The sequence below is a fragment of the Marmota marmota genome, unplaced genomic scaffold (genome assembly GCF_001458135.2).
Source record: "Marmota marmota marmota unplaced genomic scaffold, marMar, whole genome shotgun sequence".
Classification (NCBI taxonomy): domain Eukaryota; kingdom Metazoa; phylum Chordata; class Mammalia; order Rodentia; family Sciuridae; genus Marmota; species Marmota marmota.
In genome coordinates this window covers 14,697,836-14,718,289 of record NW_025999880.1, presented here as the reverse complement: position 1 = coordinate 14,718,289, position 20,454 = coordinate 14,697,836, and the positions used below count along the sequence as shown (strand labels likewise).

Sequence of the window (20,454 nt, the reverse complement as noted above, 5' to 3'; positions counted from 1 at the left end):
GATTTTTTTTTTTTTTTTTTTTTTTGGGTACCAGGGATTGAGCTCAGGGTCACTTGGACACTGAGCCACATTCCCAGCCCTATTTTTTGTATTTTTATTAGAGACGGGGGTCTCACTGAGTTGCTTAGCACCTCGCTATTGATGAGGCTGGTTTTGAACTCGCAATCTTCCTGTCTCAGCCTCCTGAGCCACTGGGATCACAGGCGTACCCCACCGTGCCAAGCAGGGCATCTTTAAGGACAATACAGAACCCCAACTCCAGATACATGGGTAGGGCCCATGTATCTTATAGTCATGTGTCACATCTCCTTTATTATAAAGTGAGTTTTTTACTCCAACATGGGCTTACCAGACACTCCCCAAAGCATCTTTATAAATCAAAATTAGAATCTGCTGGGTTATAAGTGCTTAGGTAGCAGGGACATTTACATCTTGACCTAGACATGAAATCCTCTCTTATTGGGGACTTCACTCAAAACCAGCAGCCTTTTACATTACCTGATAAATAAGTGGAAGCAGTATTTTCATGTGTGGCATATGCTGTCTCCAAAATCTGAAGGGACCCACCTCTGCCTTAGTGGCAGTAAGTACCTGGTGGTGCCAGACCACAGGAACCCTTCAAATTTTACAAAGTCCCTTGAGTCTTCGTAGGATTTATTCTTGTTAGTGCATCCAGAGTGTGTGTTACTTCCTGCTCTCCAGGTTTGATTAACTCAGTGTCACCAATACAGTAGATCAGTGTGATGTTCTGTGGAATACCAAAGTGATCAAGGTCCTGTTAGACTATATTGTGACAGAAGGCAGAGAGTTAATCCCTGGGTAATGATTGTAAACTCCTACTGTTGTCTGTTCCCAGGGGAAGGGAACTGCTTCTAATCTTCCTTCACCAAATTAAGGGCACTTACTAAATGGCAGGGGCTATGTCGGTTTGTTCTAAGAAACCTTTCATGTCTGCCTCAGCAGCTCTGTTGGGGCCACTGATTGCTTATGTTCACCTCACCTGCAATGATTCATCTGGTTTTTGCAAGAGTCAGAATGGCAAGCTAAATGGAGATATTGTAGGGACCACTGCTCCTGTATCCTAATCACCTGAGAGGCTCAACTATTTTTGATTTAGTATCATAGTAGGAAGAGGGATTAATTTCCTCTGGGCCTTTCCTACTCTTATTTTAGAAAACCAACTGAGAGTTCTGCTAGCTGCAAAATACATCAGTTCCAGTGATGTATTCCAGGACCAGGAAATAGCTACCAGGTTGGTCTTTGGGTCAGGTCTCCTTTGATCACCTGGTCTCTGTGATACATCCTATTCTAATATATGTCTGTGATGGCATTTTGGGTCCCCTATATCAGTGTCAGCTCACAATATCTAAAGGCTTTCAAGATCTGAGTATTTCCCTTGACCCAGTGTTTTCGTCAGCTTTTTCGCTGCTGTGACTAAAAGACCTCATCAGAACAATTGTAGAGGAGGAAACATCCGCTTAGGTGCTCACAGTTTCAGAGGTCTCAGTCCATACCTGGCTGGCTCCATTCCTTAGGGCTCAAGGTGAGGCTGAACATCATGGTAGAAGAAAATGGCAGAGGGAAGCAGCTCATGTGATGATCAGGAAGCAGAGAGAGAGTCCACTCACAAATATATACCCCAAGGCCCACTCAGTGACCCACCTCCTCCAGCCACACCCCACCTGCATTCAGTTACTACTCAGTTAATCCGTCACAGAATTAATTCACTGACTAGGCTAAGGCTCTCATTACTCAATCATTTCTCCTCTAAACCTTCTTGCATTGTCTCACATATGAGATTTTGGGGGACATCTCACATCCAAACCATAACACTCAGGGTACAGTTTTTCTGATAAATGACTGTTAGTCAGTACCTTAGGGAGAAGAGGGCACAGGCACACAGCACATTTCCTGAGTAAGCTATGGGGAAGGAAAAGTGGGATAATAACTATGAAATAAACTCATTGTTTTTCTTTTTTTGCAGTGCTGAGGATGAAATCGATGGCCATGTGCCTGCTAGGTAGCATCCTACCACATCTCTAGTCCCTATGATATAAACTTGTTGTGGCTTAGGAAGAGTCTCCTTGAATCAATGAGCTCTGCATCTGAAAAATGGTCTGGGAACCAGGTAAAGGATTGGGATCTTCCTGTGTGGTGGCTGACAACAGCTTCCTGCTCTCTCCTTCTTGCTTGTTTTTGGTTATAGAAGAAATAACCTCATTTGCTGTCCAGCTGTCTAAGAATGCCATGGTCTCCTGGCCATCAAAGCAGATCCTTGCTAACCGTTCTGGTCTTTCTGCACATTGTGGTAATTATGTCTGTCTTGCCTCAGATGACTCAGTGTGTCACCTGGCTCCTGTTCTAGATGCCCATCATACTCACTGATTCCAGGAAGCCCAGTTCCTCAGAAGTTTCCACTACTATCAATTCGGGCCAGAAGAGGGTAGCTACTATGGACCTGCAAAGATGTCAGTGGCCCTCCACCAACTACTACATTTCTTAGCACATTTTTGAAGCGAATATTTCTGAACCCTCATGAGGAACACAGTTAGATTAGAGGGTTCTCTGCCCTTCTATGGTAATAACTTCATTCGGGCATGCTCACCTCTCTGAACCTTTTGTCCTCTTCCCCAGTATTCCACTAAGGAAATTCTAACCTCTCCTTCTCATTAGCTGTCACCCATGTTTTCCCAATTTCTGCTAGTACATGTTAGCCAGCTCCTATAGCTCTTTTGGTGGATAATATACTTCTTCCCACAGCTGTGATAGTACTTCCACACTTGGTCCATGATGAGACTTGACCAGAATGATTACTCTAGTATCATGAAGAGGAGCCAGGGTCAGGCTTTGAAGAAGGCAAGTATCATCTTGTGAGGCATCTGTCTCAGGTGAGAATGTGGCATGTTATCAGACAAGGGAAAGCTACTTTTCCACCAAGGGTGAGAGGCCATTTATGCCAGCCCAAAGAATTGAGGATAATCTGGGGATTCCAGAGTGGATATGCACACACTGGGTCTCAGGATCCTACTCCTTTCCTATCAGGGCCCTGATCTGCTGGGGCTTCACATATAAAACTCTGCTACTTTCACATCAGATTGTGAGACTGATTTTCAGCATGGTCTCTCCTGCATAAGGTGCAGGAGATAAGAGCTTCCTTTATCGATGCCTTGGAGACCTTCTGGCTTTTACACTGTACTCTGAGTTGATGGTTGGCTGATTCAAAACTGCCTTATTTTCTTTTAGCATGTTGATAGCAAGTAACAGCAACCAGCCAATATCACAATCCTTTAATTACTATTTCCCTCTTATATCTCAAATACTGGAGCTGGGGCTGAGGACAGAGCTCAGTTGGTAGAGTGCTTGCCTTGCATGCACAAGGCCAAGGGTTCGATCCCCAGCACCAAAAAACAAAACAAACAAATCAAATACTAGAGCTATTACACAGGCAGTGCCTCTCAGTTTACCATCCCAATTCACCACAATGAGAACTTAGTATTCACAATGATGGTACTCCAGAGGGCATTAGTACCCCACTTACCTCAACAATGGAATACTTGTTGCCATCTGGATGGTGCATCATGCAGTTCCAGAATTCTATCCTGGGGATCTTCTTTCTAGGACAACTTTAGATACCAACTGTGTTGGTTTGGGACTCTCCCTCTGAGCCCAGAAGCACCTGAGCCAAGGATTCAAAGAGGTGATGCTAGGAACACCCAGCCAGTGAGTGGGAATGTAACAGGAAGGGAGGAAGGCTCATAAAGGATGTGTTATCAAGCAAGTGAAGAATGTGGGCAACCGGTGCCTTGTCCTGTGGGAAAATTCAGGGTCACCAGCCATTCATGGGTTGCCTGTGGGTCACTGCGCATGGAAGCCTCGTGGATAGAGACTTCTGGTGTCTGGGAATGGCTAGTGGACATTTCCTCTGGCCAACTGTCCAGGGACAGTGTGACTCTCTTTCCCACTCAAGCCCACACAGCACCTGAGATGGGTGTGACCTGACAAGACATTAATCAACCTGCTGACTGTAAGACATCAAGAAGCAAGACATCGCCCTTGAAACCTTATCCCCGCCTTTGATGTACCCTCCTAAATAAACTGCTGGCGCCATTTTCTTTTTTTCTAGTTCAAGAACCCTTGTGGACTAGATCTATCAGAGCTTCACTATTTGTAAATATATTTCTGAGTGTCTATGTTTTATTATTTGTTAGTTATCTGAGATATTAATATTTAAGGTGGCTTGGACTCTTCTGGGCAGAAGAAGAACCCCCCAGTGAAACGTTGACTGTAGCCCCCTCCATAATTCAGGGAGTCAGTAATAACATGAGCCACAGAACCATCCTACCAGAGGGATGAGAAACCTTAGTTATCTATTCACCAATTCCCACAAGTTATTGGCTGAGGGTTGCTATGGATGGGAATACAATTCCCCTGAACTTTCAGCTCACCCAGCTGGCCCAGCAGACTCCAGTAGCCAGACAGAGCCCTCAGGTAGAGAATAACAGGTTCTGGCAGTGGAAATTCATCCAGTATACCCAAGAGCTTAGCGAATGAGAGGGCACAGACAGCATCTACTACACCAAAGGAGGAATCCTTTCACCAGGAGATACAATGATGGTTCCACTAAACTGGAAATTAAGACTCACCTGGTGCAGGCAAAAAAAGGGGGTTCCTTTCTAGGGTGACAGATTCCAAATATGAAGAGGACTATGTATGAGCTATATAATGAAGACAGAGAACCCAGAGGATTCTCTGATTTACCTCTTCCTACTTCCATGTCTAAAAGTTAAAGTTAAGAAAAAGTATAGCACTCTAATTCAGATTCTTTAAGAATGAAGGTTTATAGATGGGTAGGGTGGTGCATATCTGTAATCCTAGCTATTTGGGAGGCCCATGCAGGAGTAAGTTCAAAGCCAGCCTGGTCAATTTAACAAGACCCTGTCTCAAAATTAAAATAAATAAATAAATAAATAAATAAACAGGGCTGGGGATGTGGCTCAGTGATAAAGCACCATGGGTTCATTCCCCAGTACCAGAAAGAAAGGGGTGGGGGGAAGAAAGCTAAGAAGAAAGGAAGAAAGGAAGGAAGAAGACAGTATCAACAGAATAAGAAGGCAATCCACAGAACGGGATGAAATATTTGCAAATCATATCAGATAAGGAATCAATATCCAGAATATATAGAGAACTCCTAAAACTCAACAGCAAAAACACAAGCAACCCAATTCAAAAACACAGGTAATGTTTGAATCCTAGAACAAGTTGAACAGAGGAGTGAGGCAGGTGAGAGAACAAAATGGAGGCCAAGGGCTGCAGAGAAGCCAGACTATGCCTTCATTCTCCCACCTCCTAGTAAAAGCTGCAACCAGTTTTTCAGCCCCCACCCCCACCCCACGCCCGGCCTTGCGCAGGATCAATGACCCATTCAGAGGGATAAAGGCACTGTGCAGCAATGCCGGTAGCCAAAGGGTTAACGCTTAGGCCAGCTGGCCCTGGGGGTGGTGTGAGAGAGGTGGCTGCTAACCCCTCCAGTTGCCTTGGCACCACTGTGGACACCAGCTCTACTGCTGGGAACCTCCACACGGCCCCAGGGCCTTAGCTGACAGTATCCCCGCCATCTCTGTCCTATTGGTTCCAAGCGCTGGTCTTAGTTGGTTTATTCTAGGTTCTCATCCTCCATCCCACACCCCAGAAGAGATGGCTTTGCCAGACTGATGCACACAAATCCTTCCCGGTCATATATAGATAGACACGCAGTGTCTCTGCTCCTTAGCCTCCTCCTGCGTTAGCACCTTAGGGCCACCTGCACTCCGAATGCAGCCGGAGCCTCAGAATGCTAACGCTGAGTGAGTGGGGGTGGGGTGGGATTAGGTACAGGTGGTGAGCACCTACATTCCCCAGGCGACAAGGGGAAATCAAAGAGAGACACCAACGATCACGCGTCAGAAATAAGGGAGTAGGGGCTTCGGAGCTCAGAAACGCGAAGAGCAGTCCGGGCCTCGATTGTGGAGGTGGAGGACAGGCCCCTCTGTTCCTGCGGGCAATTTCGGCCTCTTGCGAGGACCCCCTCCGCTCTCCCAGGGGCCCCAGCCCTTCCCCCTTCCCCCAGACCCTGCACCCTCTGCGGATTGGTCCCCGGTCTGCTGGGGGGCGGAGCCCGATGGCCCTGACGTCACCGGCCGAGGGGGGCGGGCGGCTGGGGGAGGGGGTGACGGGCCCCGGCTCAGCACCTCGGAGAGCTCCCTCCCCGGCCTTGTTTTGCTCCAGAATCGCCGCCGCGGGAGGGAGCAAGGGGACCCGGCACCCGGCGTAAAGGCACAGGGATGGCGGTGAAGGGGTCGATGGGCCCTGGTGGACAGAGGGCCCAGCCGTGATCTGGCGAGGGGGCCGGGGCGCCGGGAGGGGTGGCAGCGGGCGGCGGCATCAGTGGCCGCACATCTGGATGGAAGCGAGCCTTGTCCAGACCACCATGGCTCTGGGGCTATCCTCCAAGAAAGCGTCTTCCCGCAACGTGGCCGTGGAGCGTAGGAACCTGATCACCGTGTGCAGGTGGGCGCCGCTGGCGGGCGGGGGTGGTGTGTCAGGGAGAGGGGTTGGGGCCAGCTGCGGAACCCTGGGCTGAGCATGCTGGAGGGAGGGTGCCCAGCAGCCACGGAGAAAAGGGGGGGATGCGAAGGAACGTGTCCTCTGTTTCTCCCAAGCCCAGAGCCTGGAGGGCTGTGGGAAGTCTGGTCCTTATCCTTTTAGGCCAATCCAGGCCTATTCCCAGCCTGGGGCCTGGCGGGGTGAGGGGTGTTTAATTGGCACTGCAGCTTCCTGTGAGAACCAGGAAGTGACATTGTGTGTGAGGGGGAGGGGTGGAGATGGCTGGCTCCTCTTCTGGGAGTGGGGAGCAGGGTGGGCAGTGGGGAACCCATGGGGGGAAAAGAATGCCCTCCAAGTACCCTCATTGCCACTCCTGTCAGCCTGGCCTTTCCCAGGCAGGGGTTTCCTGGGAGACCTCCTAATGCTAGACCCTGGAGTAAGGATGGTGCCCTCCTCCGGCTCTGGGCAGCCCTAGCCTGTGATAGTCAACTGGGCATGTGGGCAAAGGCCCTGAACCTGTCCAGTAAAGGGTGAGGGGCACTGCTCTGCTGTAAGAAGAACCCAGGGCCTATCCACAGAAACCTGGGTCCCTGGGTTCAAGGGGAGGAAACTGGGAGGTCAGAAGCATTGGTTCCTGAGGGTGGGGCTGTGGCAGGTTTGGGAAAATTCTTCTGATTTCTTGGGGCCCAGGAAGCAATCCTTCCCACTTCAACCCTGCAGTGTGACTCACCCTCCCTCTCTTAACCCTGAAGCCAGCAAAATGGCCAGCCACTCAGTCTCTCCCTGGTCCCCCACCTGCACATCCCTTCTGGGATCTCCATGCCAGCTGCCTTCTCCATCTGCAGTCTCCTCTGCCTGATGCCCACCAGGTGTTCCCCTCTCAGGGCAGGGTGCTCCTGAGTGCAGGACTGGGTTGTCTTCCCTTGCCACCTCACCTGCCTGCACATGGCCTCAGCCCTTTTTCTCCCAGGAGTCAGCGTCCACCTGATGCCCTTGCTTCTGGCTCCCAAAGCTGTTTCCAGGTTCCTGGGCACACATCCAGTCACATTGCATCTGTCTCACTCCATCACATCCCTAGTGACTTGCACAGAGCTGTGCACATCAGACCTCTGTAAAGATGCCTGGAATGTAATGGAAAAAAGGAATGCAGCAATGACCCAGCCCAAAGCATGAGCTGCCGCCTCCACCCTTATTCCCCAAATCTTGTCTGTGTGGTATAAAGTGAAGATTTCTGTCTTTGAGGCTAGATGGACCTACGATCATGTTTTTACCTCAAGTATTAGCTTTGCAACCTTGGAAATGACTCCCGACCACTCTGGGCCTTGGGTCCCTCATCATATCCATTTTAGATATAAAAGCCATACCAAAAAATGGTAATGGCCTAGTATATAGGAGCCTAGCCCAGTGCCTGGCACAGAGAATCAGTCCTGTCCTGATGCCACTTTTCATGTTCCTCTCTTGGCTTTTGACCTCCTAGGTTCCTCTCCTTTCTCTTGCCTATCAGGTGAGCTGGGCCCCTTGAGTGCATGGGAAAAGGAACGAACTCCCCTTGGCCTAGACTAGAGACGCAGAGGTTCAGGTAGACTGGAGGTAGCTTAGAGCTGGGGGATAAGGTTAAAATTTGGGGGATTAGGGACATGAAAAAGGCTCAGAAACCTTGGGGGACCCCTGCTGCCTTTTCACTGTCACATGGTTCACCTCCGCCTCCCAGAACGGCTCCCTTTAGCAGGCAGCAGTCTCCCCTGGGCCCTGGCCTCCCTGTCTCCATGGCAACTTGCAGTCACTGCACCTCCTAAGAGGGAACACACCATGGGATTCCCTGGGGGCGATGACCAGCTCTGCAGCACCCCTGAGGACAGATGGTAGATGGCTGCCATACTGAGCCAGCCCTAGGCCCCTATCAAGGTGTGACCCAGATGACCCAGAGAAATCAAATTGAAAGGGGTGCATAATGAAACCCAGATAACTTCCTGAACACAGGATTCCTCCCAGCAGGGCCAGCCTTCCATTAGTGGCCCAGCTCTCATCACCCCTGCCCAGCAGCTTGTGCACACTTACCCTCCCCCATCCCTGCCTGGGATCTGAACCAAAATTAAATGAGGCAAGAACTAGTATTCCTGTTTTCACCCAACCAAATAGGATTTGAACTGAGCAGGATGACCCCCTCTAATGTGACTCAACACTGACCTGGCTCTGATCTCAAGCCAGACCCATTCTAAGCCTAAAGGGAAAATGAGGGACACAGGCTTGGCAATGCCATTGGCTTGAAAGCCTCAGAGGCCAATGCTCCAGAACTGGAGGGTTGCAGAGTGGAGGGCTGAGGAGTCAGAAGCTGTTCAGGTCCTCAGTAATTGTGACAAGCCGCCAGGAGGCCACAAGACATAGCAGAAATAACAAGAGCTTTGGAATCAGACATACCTGCTTGACTCCTCATTTGGCACATTATAGAACTTGATTAACAAAGATGAAAGGAGGGTTCCAAGGATGTTCCATATCCCTGGACACCCCACCCCTTCTCTGCCCCCCATAACAGGGAGATAATGGGATGCTAGAAGCCATGTCCTTACCCCTGCTCCACTCCACTGCAGGGGTGGCAGGTGGAGACTGTAGGGCAGGGACTGCAGAGGGAGCAGGAGGCACCCAGCAGCACTGGGGAGCGGGATGGGGGCTGCCTGGCTCCAGGCCCTCAGACTCACTATCTTCCCTTGGTTCCCTGCCTCCCTAAGAAGCCAATGTCTGGGCCCCCATTCCCCTTTCAAGGATCTGCTGCTAATGTCCCCTCCCACCCAATGTGCATTTCAGACCCATACCCTGCACCTCCCTCTACCCTGCTCTGCACTGCCTAGTTCTGGGCAGCTGGTATGTGGGTGACAAAGCCAGGAAGGAAACATGGGGAGGAGGACATCTGTGGGTTGAGAGCCCACCTGGCCACCCATGCACGCCCATGCTCCATGTGCATATGCCAACTCACATGCCCAGGCACAGGTGACTGGCCTCATCCCCTGAGGAATGGAAGGTTGCTCTAGCAACAACAGAAGACAGCTCAGGACAGGGTCACAAACCAGTTTCTGACTCCTGGTCAACCCTCAGCCCACACACAAGAGAATACAACTCTGAGGGTAGTCCAGAAGGAAGGGGTTGGGGACAGCCTCCTAGCTCTTGGTGCCTCATCTTTCTACCTATTGTTTCATCCCCTCTCATACCTTGTTCCTGAAGCTTCCTTTCTCTGGCTGTCACCTCTCCTGTCACCTACTTTGTCAGTCTCCTACCTGTCATCCCCCCCACACACATCTGCTACCCTCTCACACCACATGCCATGGCATACCTATGGTCCTCCTAGTCTCACCTGCCTCCCCACAATATCCATGCCCTTCATGACCTCTTCTCTGCCAGTCACTCCCTCTCTGCCTGACACCTTTCCTCTACCACCATCACCCTATCTTCTCACCTGACCCCCCACTGCCCCGTCTCCCTACCCCCAACCAGGTTCTCTGTGAAAACCCTGCTGGAGAAGTACACAGCAGAGCCCATCGATGACTCATCTGAGGAGTTTGTTAATTTTGCAGCCATTTTGGAGCAGATCCTCAGCCACCGTTTCAAAGGTGGGCCTGAGTTCCTGCCCCTCATTCCCCAGCCCTTCCAACTTCCAGCCTTTAGCTTCTAGGCACCCCACTCTGATATCCTCCATGGATTTCTGAACCCTATTACTGACCCTGGCCCCCAATTCTGGGCCATATACAGCTCATGTGCACAGCTGGGGAAAGGAGCAGGGCTTCTGCCATCACTGTGCATGCAGCTATGTGCTGGCATGCCCTTTGTGTGCACGTGTGTGTGCACATACGTTTGGGGAGGTGGGATATGTGGGCGTGGCTTCTTACACTGATGCATGTAAGTGCCTCATTGTGTGGATCCTCTCCAAACTCCCTGGTTTTGCTGAGCCCCCTCCCTGCCCTGGCTCAGCCTGTGCCCCAGCAGGTCCAGTGAGCTGGTTCAGCTCAGATGGGCAGCGGGGCTTCTGGGATTATATCCGGTTGGCCTGCAGCAAAGTGCCCAACAACTGTGTGAGCAGCATCGAGAACATGGAAAACATCAGTACTGCCCGAGCCAAGGTGAGGGGCCTGAGGTGGGCAGGGCCAAGGCAACTAATTCCTGCTCTGGACACAGTGTGCCTGCCTGCTCCTTGATCTTTACCCCTTGCCCAAAGCACTGGGGAGAAGGGCCACACCTGATGCTGGACATATGGGTCCCTCTGGGACAAGTAAATGTGAGCATGTTTGCAGGGTCGGGCATGGATCCGGGTAGCACTGATGGAGAAGCGCTTGTCAGAATATATCACCACAGCCCTGCGGGACGTCCGGACTACCAGGTCAGACCCATAGGCAGCTTGGACCATAAGTCCCAGTGTGCCCATTTATAGTTGCCTGAACATAAGTTCCAGCAACAACCTTTAGTACTTGGACTCCAAGTCCCAGCATGCACTGAGACTTGTAGTCCCAATGGGACTTTTTCCAGACCACTCTGGGTCAACCTTAGCACCATCACCAACACTTCCAGGTCACATTTTATTGCCCATTATTTGCCTTTATTTCCAGTGCCTCCCTCGCATGCATAGCTCTACTCTTGGACACAATTCTGAACAAGCCTCAACCATGGTCTGTTTTACTCCTTGGCCCTGTGCCATGACCTGTGACCCTGTGCCCATGGCCCTACTGAGCGTGAAGTTCTTCAAACAATGCAGCAGCTCTATACTTACTTCCCAAGAACACACAGACCCTATGTGAGGAGCTTTAATCCCTAAACTGAAGGTTCCCAGAGACTGGGTTCCTGGGGCAGGGGAACAAGGCAGAATGTGCTTGTGCAGGAAGGTTTGTGGGACACTGTCTGGGTACAGCCCTGGGCATGTACCTCCACCTGTCACATGGCCACACTCAATTTACGTTTTTACTACAATCTATCCCTATCATTTCAGAGTGATTCATTTTTTGAGTACCTACTGTATGCCAAGCATAAAATGCTTAAGATTTAAAGGATCAGGTGACCAAGTACTTGGTGGGGATTAGTTACCTGAGAGGATGGAGAAGTCTTTTCTTAGAGAACACATTCCATTAAGCTGGGACACCGGCACTAGCCCCAAGGAGCCCCAGTCTGAGGGGAAGACAAGACCCACCCCCCCCACCCCGAGTACTGAGCAGGAAGTTTGTAGTAAACCCGATAAATCCTGGGAGCGGGGCTCCTCGGTCTAGCTGTACCTGCAGTCCCTCCCGGCTCCTCACAGGCGGTTCTATGACTCCGGAGCCATCATGCTGCGGGAGGAGGCCACTCTCCTCACCGGGATGCTGATAGGACTGAGCGTCATCGACTTCAGGTGGGTCGTGGGGTCTGCATGGTGGTAGCGGGGGCAAGGGGACTGTTTTCCTCCAAAATGTTCGCATTCCCGTTCCCTCCCCCAACTCTGGCTCTTCCGCCCCAGCTTCTGTCTAAAGGGCGAAGTTCTGGACGGGAAGACTCCCGTGGTCATCGATTACACGCCCTATTTAAAGTTCACCCAGAGGTGAGCGCCCATTATTGAGGTGGGTACTCTGCTGGCGGACAGGAGGCGGGGCACAGCATCATCCTAGTCCACACCCCGGTGGGTATAGGACGAGGCTGGGGCAGTGCAGGGCTGGCCCTACCCACTGCTCCCTCCCGCAAGCTACGACTACCTGACGGACGAGGAGGAGCGGCACAGCGCTGAGAGCAGCACGAGCGAGGACAACTCGCCCGAACACCCCTACCTGCCGCTCGTCACTGACGAGGACAGCTGGTACAACAAGTGGCACAAGATGGAGCAGAAATTCCGCATTGTCTATGCGCAGAAGGTGCGCGACGCGTGGCTTGGGGCGAGGGAGCTGCCCGAGGTGGAGCTACCGGGTGAGCAGGGCCAGGGCAGTAGCTGGGACCGGCTTGGCTCAGGCTGTGCGGTCGCCCCACAGGGCTACCTGGAGGAGCTGGTGCGACTGCGCGAGTCGCAGCTGAAGGACCTGGAGGCGGAGAATCGGCGGCTGTTGCTGCAGCTGGAGGAGGCTGCGGCGCAGAACCAGCGCGAGAAGCGGGAGCTCGAAGGCGTGATCCTTGAGCTGCAGGAGCAGCTGTGAGCGCGGCCGCCTGTCCTGGCCCCTGATCCCCGACACATCATCCCGGTGAACCCCATCACCAGCCCCACTGGCTAGCATCACTTTTCCTGACACCAGCGTTCCAACTCACCTGCATCAGTTCACAGATGTCATCACCTCTGCCCTGAGATTTGGGCAATATCTTCCAAACATTATCCTCAACATAAGAGCCAGTGACCTCCCACAGTCCCCCTCAATTCCCCACATCAGCTAGAGTGGCCATCCTACATTAATGCTGGGACCCCAACATTTACTCACAGGACCTCTGTTACTCAGAGACCTTCAACGTGATTGTTATCATTCCCACTGTTTAACACCCGGATCTGCATCGCAGGTCCTCTAATGCTGCACGCCGGAGACCCCTACCTCACCCCTATGGATCCCCATAAAGATTTTTGTAACTTTTCTTCCCTAATCGTGACCCTTCAGCACCATCTCCTATGACTTACTATTCTCTACTGTCCCCCACACCACACACACACACACCATCCCAACTTACTCCTACAACTCCATTCCAACAACCACTAGTGCCATCTCCATGCTTGCCTGGGTCTGCCTCAGTGACCCCAACATTGTTTCCACCTTTTTGCTACTCAGGTTTCCTTCCTATCCCCTGCTCCAACCCCTTCCCTGCTGAGTCTCCCTTCCCTATTTCTGCTCCCTTTCTCAGCCAGGCCTGACCCCCCTCCCCCTCCCAGGACAGGTCTGATCCCTGGTGACCACGCCCCCCTGACCCAGGCTTCCAAGGAACTCACAACACCCCTGGTCAGCCAGTGGCCCTCGCTGGGAACACTCAATGGGGCTGAGGGAACCAGCAAATCCAAGCTCTACAGGAGGTAAGTCCCAAGTAGGCTTAGCTTGGGGCTGAGTGCTGGGCCCCCAGGGAAGAATGGCCTGGGGCTGTAGGCCTCTGCCAGCACCATCTCTCTCTGCTCTACTACAGACACAGCTACATGAGCACCGAACCGCTGTCAGCTGAGGCCAGTCTGAGCTCTGACTCCCAGCGCCTAGGAGAGGGCAAGCGGGACGAAGAGCCCTGGGGCCCCATCGGTGAGCCCCCCACCCTGGCATTCAGCACCCCTCCAGGAAGGGCCTCAGCTGTCTGCAGTCAAGCCCTGGCCAAGCCCCTCATACTCTCAGCCCTTCTTGAGCATTTAGGACAGCCGTGAGGAGCTTGGTTTGGGGGTGTCAGACAGAACCCAATGCAAATCCTGGCCATGCCTCCCCTAAGCTGTGAAAACTTAGCCAGTCACTTTATATTGCTGAGCCCTGTTCCCACCGGTCCAATGGCAATGTTGGTAAAAATGATCACCATTGTTGGCTTATGGCGAGGGCTCAATGGCTTTTTGATATGACAGCCTCATGGGGCTTACAAATTCTTGGGGAATCCCTCAGCCTAATTTACTCTTATGCACACTGTGAACTGCTTGCCTGACCATTGTTTCCCCCTTTTCTTTGGCTGCCAGGAAGCTCAGAGCCAAATTAGTGGCTCCCTTCGAGCGAATACCCAGGACTTCAACGCATGCGTTGTGTTGCCCTCACCCCTGGCTTCATCTTGTTTTTCCCATCCTAGCTCTCCCTGTGCTGGACTTCCTGTCTTTTTTATAACCACACTGTATTGGATGACCCTAGATCTTCTTTGAGACAAGGCAGGCTGTGGACATGTAACCCACCACACTGTGTTTGTGATTGTCTGTGTGTCTGTCTCCCCCACCAGACTGTGAGCTCCTTGAGGGCAGGGACCACGTCTCTCCGTTCTCTGTATCCCCAGTGCTTGGAACAGAGCAACTGCTCACTGCGTGATTAATAAAGGGATAAAAAGAGAACGAACCTCAGGGGGAGAGAGACATAAACTGATGATTACAATACAGTGTCCCCAGCATGGTGCATGACAGAAACAGGTGCTTAATCAAGGTTTAATTGAAAATGACAAATGCTCCAGAAGAGATCAAGAAAGTCTCAGTGGGTGACCTGAGGGCTGTCCCTTCACTGCCCACCCTGCATTCCCCTCTCCCAACTCACACACAAGCAGAATGGTTGGTCCCACCTCACCCGCCCTTTCTTCCCAGGAAAGGACCCCACGCCCTCCATGCTGGGCCTCTGCGGCTCCCTGGCCTCCATCCCCAGCTGCAAGTCCCTGGCGAGCTTCAAATCCAACGAGTGCCTGGTGAGCGACAGTCCCGAGGGCAGTCCAGCACTGAGCCCCAGCTGAGAAGCGGCATGGGCAATCCAGCCCCACCTGCCAGGGGCCATGGACACCTGCCACTTTTCCTTGAATCCCCCCAGTCCAGGCTGCCCTTCCAGAGAATGCTGCCCACCCAGCCAGGGGTCTCTGAGGAAAAGATAACCAACCCCTGCTTCTTGCCTGTTTTAGCTTCCTGCCCAAGGAGGCCTGGGCTGTAAAGGGAAGCAGTGGGGGCGGGAGGCAGGAAGACCAAGGCCACAGGGAGTACTGGGGAAGCCACTCCATTCTTCTGGTGGTCCTGAGGCCTAGCTGAATCCCTCTGGACTCTCCTTCGCTCATCTCCCACTCTCAAGAGCTGACGGCCCAGCCTTGGTGACCCTGCTGCCCTGCCTCTCTAGTCTGTCCTTATGTACCCTCTGGAGTCACTCCTTCCTCGTCCCCACATGGGGGTTCTGGGGGGATCAGGCAAATAAAAACCAGAGGACTGAGGGTGGCCTCATCTGTGGGGGTCTGGGATAGGGCCCCATGCCAAGTTCAGAAAGCAGTAGAGCCAGTGCCAGGCCTGTAACAAGGCAAGGCTCACTGTTAGCAGAACCAACATGTTTCTGTATGACATGTTGTAAGTAATGAAGTCTGCCCAGGGCAGGACCAAGACCTGAAAATGCCACTTCAACCTGACTTTCTTTTATTATTTTGGTACAAGGGATAAACCCAGGGGCACTTAACCACACCCAGGCCTTTTAAAAAAAATTCTGAGACAAGGTCTGGCTAAATTGCTTAGGGCCTTGCTAATTTGCTGAGGCTGGCTGTGAACTTGCAATCCTCCTGCCTCTGCCTTCTGAGTTGCTGGAATTACAGGCATGTACCACTGTGCTTGGCCAACTGATCTCTTTAAAATCTTTTGTTGTTGCTGTTTTTAGTAGTTTTAGATGGACAGCATGCCTTTGTTTATTTTTATGTGAGGCTAAGGATCAAACTCAGTCCCTCACACGTGATAGGCAAGCACTCAGCCCCTGAGCTACAGCCCAAGCCCAACCTGACCTCTTTTAATACCTGCTCATCACCAGAAGAGATAGAACCCTCTGGGGACAGGATAAGAGTCAGCCCTGGGGGGTGTTTCCATGCCACAGGTCCAACCATTTCAGCTTTAGCCCAAAGTTGCAAACGTGTCCATTAGCCGGAACCTGGCAGTTAAGAAACTGCCTGTCTTTCCCTGTCACCTAAGTGTGCTTTTGGGGAGATGTCTCTCTCTTCTAACACACTGGGTCCACACTGAAGGGACCTCACGGCCACAATGTCAACTTGTCACCTCCCTCAATTTTGGGTCTTCAACTTGACCCTCCCTAAGTTAAGGAGGGCTTCTTCATGGGTGCCACTCTGGTCAGTCAAAGCCAGCATCAGGATCCCTCCTAGGCCACTCCCCCCATGCCTGGCCGCAGCAGACAGAAGCACCACACAGAAGTTCATCATTTTTAGACAGCATGAAGAGGCAGGGAAACACTTAGCTCAGGGCTTCTTGGCTCCTGGAGGCCCAGCTACAGCAAACACAAAGCAAACACAAGAGGCAGGCAAAGAACAGATTTGGTCTTGAACTTGGGGGTGGGAAAGTGATGATCCTGGAAAGGGGGAGCAACAGGAATCTAGCTGGGTCTAAGGAAGGCCTGGATGGCCCAGGGTTGGGGGACAGCCCTACCTGGGGCTCTTGGTTGGGAGAAAAGGGAAACGAGGCCCGTCCCCTGAGTGCTGAGGAAAAGGCACTTGACTCAGTCTCCTCCTGCCCCCCAGATCCACGGGAAGAGCTAGACAGTCCATCTCCTGGCCCCATTTAATGGCCCAGAGGCTTTTCTCGGTTGAGCCTCTGGAAGAAGCTTTTGCCAAACTCGTAAGTGCTGATCATGATAGCACAGGAGGGGGCAGCCTTGATGATCCTCGGGAGGAAGCCTAAAACAAGAAGGAAGGCCCAGGTCAGGGGTCAGGGTTCCAGACAAACAGATGCAGGCTCACACAGACAGATACCCACCTGCAAAGAGTCCCTTGGTGCCTGATTCTGCCCGTATCCTCCGAAGCAGCAGCCAGGTGGAGTCAACGCGCGGGGGCTTCACTGCAAATTCAAGGCCGATTCAGCCCGATCAACTTGGGCCCCTGCCCGCCCCTCACTCCACTTGCCTGGCAGCTCACCTCTTACAGCCTCTACAGCTCCCAGCGCTACCTGCCGCTGTGTCTTCACCACATCAAAGGGTAGAGTCAAGATGGCAGCCACCTGGTAGGGTGAGAAGAGGGCTAGCTCATCCCCATTCCCATGACCCCTATCCTTGGCACACTGGTGGCTCCTGGAGAGGGATAAAGGCCTTCTAGGTATGCCTAAGGACCCTGATGTAATGTACTGCTGGTGAGGACTCTTCTCCTGGGCATCTCCATCAACCCTCAAGTGCCCCCAGGGATACCTCCATTGGCCTCAAACCTAGTCCAGTCAACTCACCGTCCCTGAGATGCCGCCAGCTACGAAGCTGATGCCCACAGATGTCTGGTCCTTTGGTCTGGGCCCATTCAGCCATCTCTTCACCAGCTCATAGTTGAACCAGTACAGAGCTTGGGAAGTGGGGGGCACTCATAAGAGGTGAGGAGGCCACAACATTCCAGGACTCCCATACCCCACTCCCTATACTCCTGGATGCCTACCTGAGAACGGTACATCTCGAAGGGCTGTAGGGCCCCAGCCCAGCCACAATGAGCGCCAGCCACCCTGAGCCACCGCAGCCCGGACACAGGTACCTAGCTCACGGTATGATACGTGCTGAGCCTGCAGCTTTGTCCGTACAAGTTCCAAGGGACTGATCACTGTCACAGTGCCCACTGCAGGGGGTGGACAGTGCAAAGAGTTCAGATTTCAGGTCCCATATGGTAGTTCCCACTGCTGACCTAGGACCGGGGGGTCTAAAACATCCCCCCACCCTCAAGGTGGCAGTTTAGGCCTGGGAACTGGGACTGACTGGGCTCAGGTACAGGCAGGGACAGAGGGAGATCAAGGGCATAGGCCTATGCTCACAGCGAGCCAGTGCACCAGCAACCATAGGTGCATAGAGGTCAGAAGTCAGGGCTTGCCCACAGAGGAAGGTCTTGAGTTGATCATAGGCAGTGAAGTAGACGGCAGTAGCTGGCACAGTCATCACCCTAGGGATGTGGACAGAGGTAAGCTAGGACTCCCAAAGGCTCCCAAGCATCCCCTGCCCCAGCCAGCCAGCCAACAGAGAGAGAGAGCAAGGGATCAACAGGCACCAAAGGAAGGGAATACCCAGGACTTGGCTACTTACAAGGTGGCTGGGAGGCCACTCCACAGGGTCCTGGTGCCCTCATGCCTCACAATCTTCACAAAAGCATCCTAGCCACATGGGCACCAGAAAAAAGGGGAAAGAACAGACATGAACAAAGCCTGAGATGGGCTGACCAGGCTGGGCCCTGGCCTAATGCCCTCAGCCTCTGCTCACAGCCCTGAGAAGTAGTTAGTCCCTCAGGTCTCCATACCTATAGCCTACCAGTTAGCTCCAGGTGGACCCCAATTCCCCCTTCAAAACCTTTTGGGGGCTGGGGTTGCATATCAGTGGTAGAGCACTTGCCTAGCATGTGTGAGGCACTGGGTTCGATCCTCAGCACTATGTATAAACAAATTAATAAAATAAAGGTCCATCAACAACTAAAAAATAAATAAATAATAACAATAATAAAGCCTTTGGAAGTTTAGGAATATGGCTTAGTGGTAGGGCACTTGCCTAACATGGGCAGAGCCCTGGGTTTGACCCCAATACAGGAAAACAAAACGAAACAAAAACCTCAGAGGCACTAATTCCTCTGGGAAGCCCTTCCCAAAATGAACTGGCTGCCTCTACGTGCCTTGCAATATCATTCTTCCCTGCTCCTCACCAGAGTGCCAGTGAAGCGGGTAGGATCACGAAACCAGGTGGTACAGCGGGTACCATTTGGGCATAGGTACAGGGGCTCCAGGACACCACTGCAGTATAGGAGACACTTCCCTGTGGATGGGAGAGAGGAAGGTGCTGGGGAAGGGGAAGAGGTATTAGGATGACAGGGCCCTGGAACCTTGCAGGGAGGTGGTGAGTCCCCATCCTTGGTAGGCCAATTGAGGCTGGAATCCCTGCATGGATGTTCTTATATAGGACAGAGGGCAAGGGGACATAATCTGAAGGTAGTGCTAGCTCATGACTAGGGGGCCCACAATTTACCTGAGGACACTGGGACACTCCCTCCCTTAACCCTCCCAGCTCCTTGTGGCTTGGGGCACTCACATTTGGTGTAGGAAAGGCTCCAGAGTCTGGAGGGACGTGTCAGCTCTAAAATACAAGGCAGCCCCTCAAGTCAAGAGAGCTACCCACCCACCTAAAGGACCCCATTTCGGGGAGATCCTCACTTTGTCCAGACCCCCACCCCTCCATTTGGCATCATGGTCAGGTACTCACCATTGGCTACTGAGGGGCGCTGAGACTGCAAGCGGACCTTCACCACATCCAGGGGTGTCGCTGGGGGAGAAGGCTCCTTTCAGGACCCCACCATTTCACCCTCCCCCAGAACAAAGGTGCCACCTTTGGTTTTTGGTCTACCCCAATCCCCATCTGCTCACATCCCATCTTCCCAGGTCTTACTGAAGAGAGAGGTGACCACAGCCCCAGCCCCTGAGGCCACCATTTGTTGGAAAGGGCTAATGCCCCCCAGGTCCTGGTCAGCCATCTTGTTGTTTCAATCCTGAAAAACAAACTGCAGTCACATGGAGCACCAACTTGGCTGGGAGTATGGCTCAATGGTAGAACACTTGCTTACCATGTAGAGGGAGCCTGGGTCCTATCCACCCAACAGAAACCAAAAGTTTTTAAAAATGGAATACCAAGCCTCGGGGAGGGGTAGCCATGAGGCAGCTCTTTGGGATTTTAACTGATGCTCACCCCTAGCCATTTCCTCACCCACACCACACATGCTTACTGTGCACTTAAGTGCAGACACCGGGTTTGGCCCTAGCGGCCCAAAGATCAAAACTACTGAGCTGCTCCCTCTGGACCCGGCTACAGCACCCAGTCCCGGGGGTGGGCACCTGCGCCCCTCGAGTTATTGGGCGAAGAAAAGTGGGGCTGGGCATCAAAGGAAATGTGTAAACAAATCTGATGTCGTCGAGAAAGGTCCATCCGCCTTTGCCCCGACTGCTGGCTGGGGTGCCTGGCACTCCCCCCACACTCTGCATTCCGGGGCCGCACAGAGCAGGCCCTAAGACCTGGATAAGAAACATTTCCTCTGCCTCTCTCCCCGGAATACGAGATGGGGACAGCAGAGAGGTCACAGGCAGGGTCGAGGAGAAAGACCTGTTCCCGACCCTCCGGGACCTGCCCCCTCCCAGCGTTGGGTAAGAGGGCCCAGTGGCCCGCGACTCAGCGTTCCCAGCCTGGAATCAGTCCGGAGGGACCCCCAGACATCCCACTCCCGCTTCGGATCCCAGCCGGCCCCCAGCTTCGGCCCGCCCACCTGGCTCCAAGC

General features: G+C 52.6%; 2 protein-coding genes across 9 annotated transcripts; one reads left to right on the top strand and one right to left on the bottom strand.

Moving 5' to 3' along the window:
• The first annotated feature begins 6,173 nt into the window (after positions 1-6,173).
• Rundc3a (RUN domain containing 3A) lies at positions 6,174-15,407 on the top strand. 6 transcript variants are annotated; one of them, XM_015495594.2, is made up of 11 exons: positions 6,174-6,546; positions 10,069-10,184; positions 10,543-10,691; positions 10,863-10,948; positions 11,858-11,947; positions 12,053-12,133; positions 12,275-12,440; positions 12,555-12,712; positions 13,433-13,570; positions 13,678-13,784; positions 14,804-15,407. In XM_015495594.2, exons 1-11 carry the CDS (start codon positions 6,440-6,442, stop codon positions 14,944-14,946), a joined length of 1,341 nt encoding a protein of 446 aa, XP_015351080.1. In that variant the 5' UTR covers positions 6,174-6,439; the 3' UTR covers positions 14,947-15,407. The 6 variants fall into 6 exon arrangements, with proteins under 6 accessions (XP_015351080.1, XP_048646274.1, XP_048646269.1 ...); XM_048790317.1 differs by having other exon boundaries at positions 6,187-6,546; positions 10,558-10,691; XM_048790312.1 differs by having other exon boundaries at positions 6,187-6,546; positions 10,555-10,691.
• Positions 15,408-16,377: 970 nt separating this feature from the next.
• On the bottom strand, positions 16,378-20,454 carry Slc25a39 (solute carrier family 25 member 39). 3 transcript variants are annotated; one of them, XM_015495590.1, is made up of 12 exons: positions 20,443-20,454; positions 19,575-19,674; positions 19,392-19,451; positions 19,221-19,265; positions 18,838-18,971; positions 18,231-18,298; positions 17,966-18,090; positions 17,599-17,772; positions 17,399-17,508; positions 17,098-17,179; positions 16,940-17,020; positions 16,378-16,860 (listed from the first exon to the last, which is right to left on the bottom strand). In XM_015495590.1, exons 2-12 carry the CDS (start codon positions 19,657-19,659, stop codon positions 16,745-16,747), a joined length of 1,080 nt encoding a protein of 359 aa, XP_015351076.1. In that variant the 5' UTR covers positions 19,660-19,674; positions 20,443-20,454; the 3' UTR covers positions 16,378-16,744. The 3 variants fall into 3 exon arrangements, with proteins under 3 accessions (XP_015351076.1, XP_015351078.1, XP_048646293.1); XM_015495592.1 differs by having other exon boundaries at positions 18,838-18,947; XM_048790336.1 differs by lacking the exons at positions 19,221-19,265; positions 20,443-20,454 and having other exon boundaries at positions 18,838-18,947; positions 19,575-19,680.

What these genes read in the sequence shown, in the direction of transcription:
- Rundc3a (XM_015495594.2), top strand. Translation starts at nt 6,440, where the DNA reads ATGGAAGCGAGCCTTGTCCAGACCACCATGGCTCTGGGGCTATCCTCC. An exon ending in TCAGTACTGCCCGAGCCAAG is followed by an intron (nt 10,692 to 10,862) that starts GTGAGGGGCCTG and finishes GCATGTTTGCAG; the next exon opens with GGTCGGGCATGGATCCGGGT. An exon ending in AGAGCCCTGGGGCCCCATCG is followed by an intron (nt 13,785 to 14,803) that starts GTGAGCCCCCCA and finishes CTTTCTTCCCAG; the next exon opens with GAAAGGACCCCACGCCCTCC.
- Slc25a39 (XM_015495590.1), bottom strand. Translation starts at nt 19,659, where the DNA reads ATGGCTGACCAGGACCTGGGGGGCATTAGCCCTTTCCAACAAATGGTG. An exon ending in GAGCCTTTCCTACACCAAAT is followed by an intron (nt 18,972 to 19,220) that starts GTGAGTGCCCCA and finishes CCCCTTCCCCAG; the next exon opens with CACCTTCCTCTCTCCCATCC. An exon ending in CTGGCGGCATCTCAGGGACG is followed by an intron (nt 17,180 to 17,398) that starts GTGAGTTGACTG and finishes TCACCCTACCAG; the next exon opens with GTGGCTGCCATCTTGACTCT.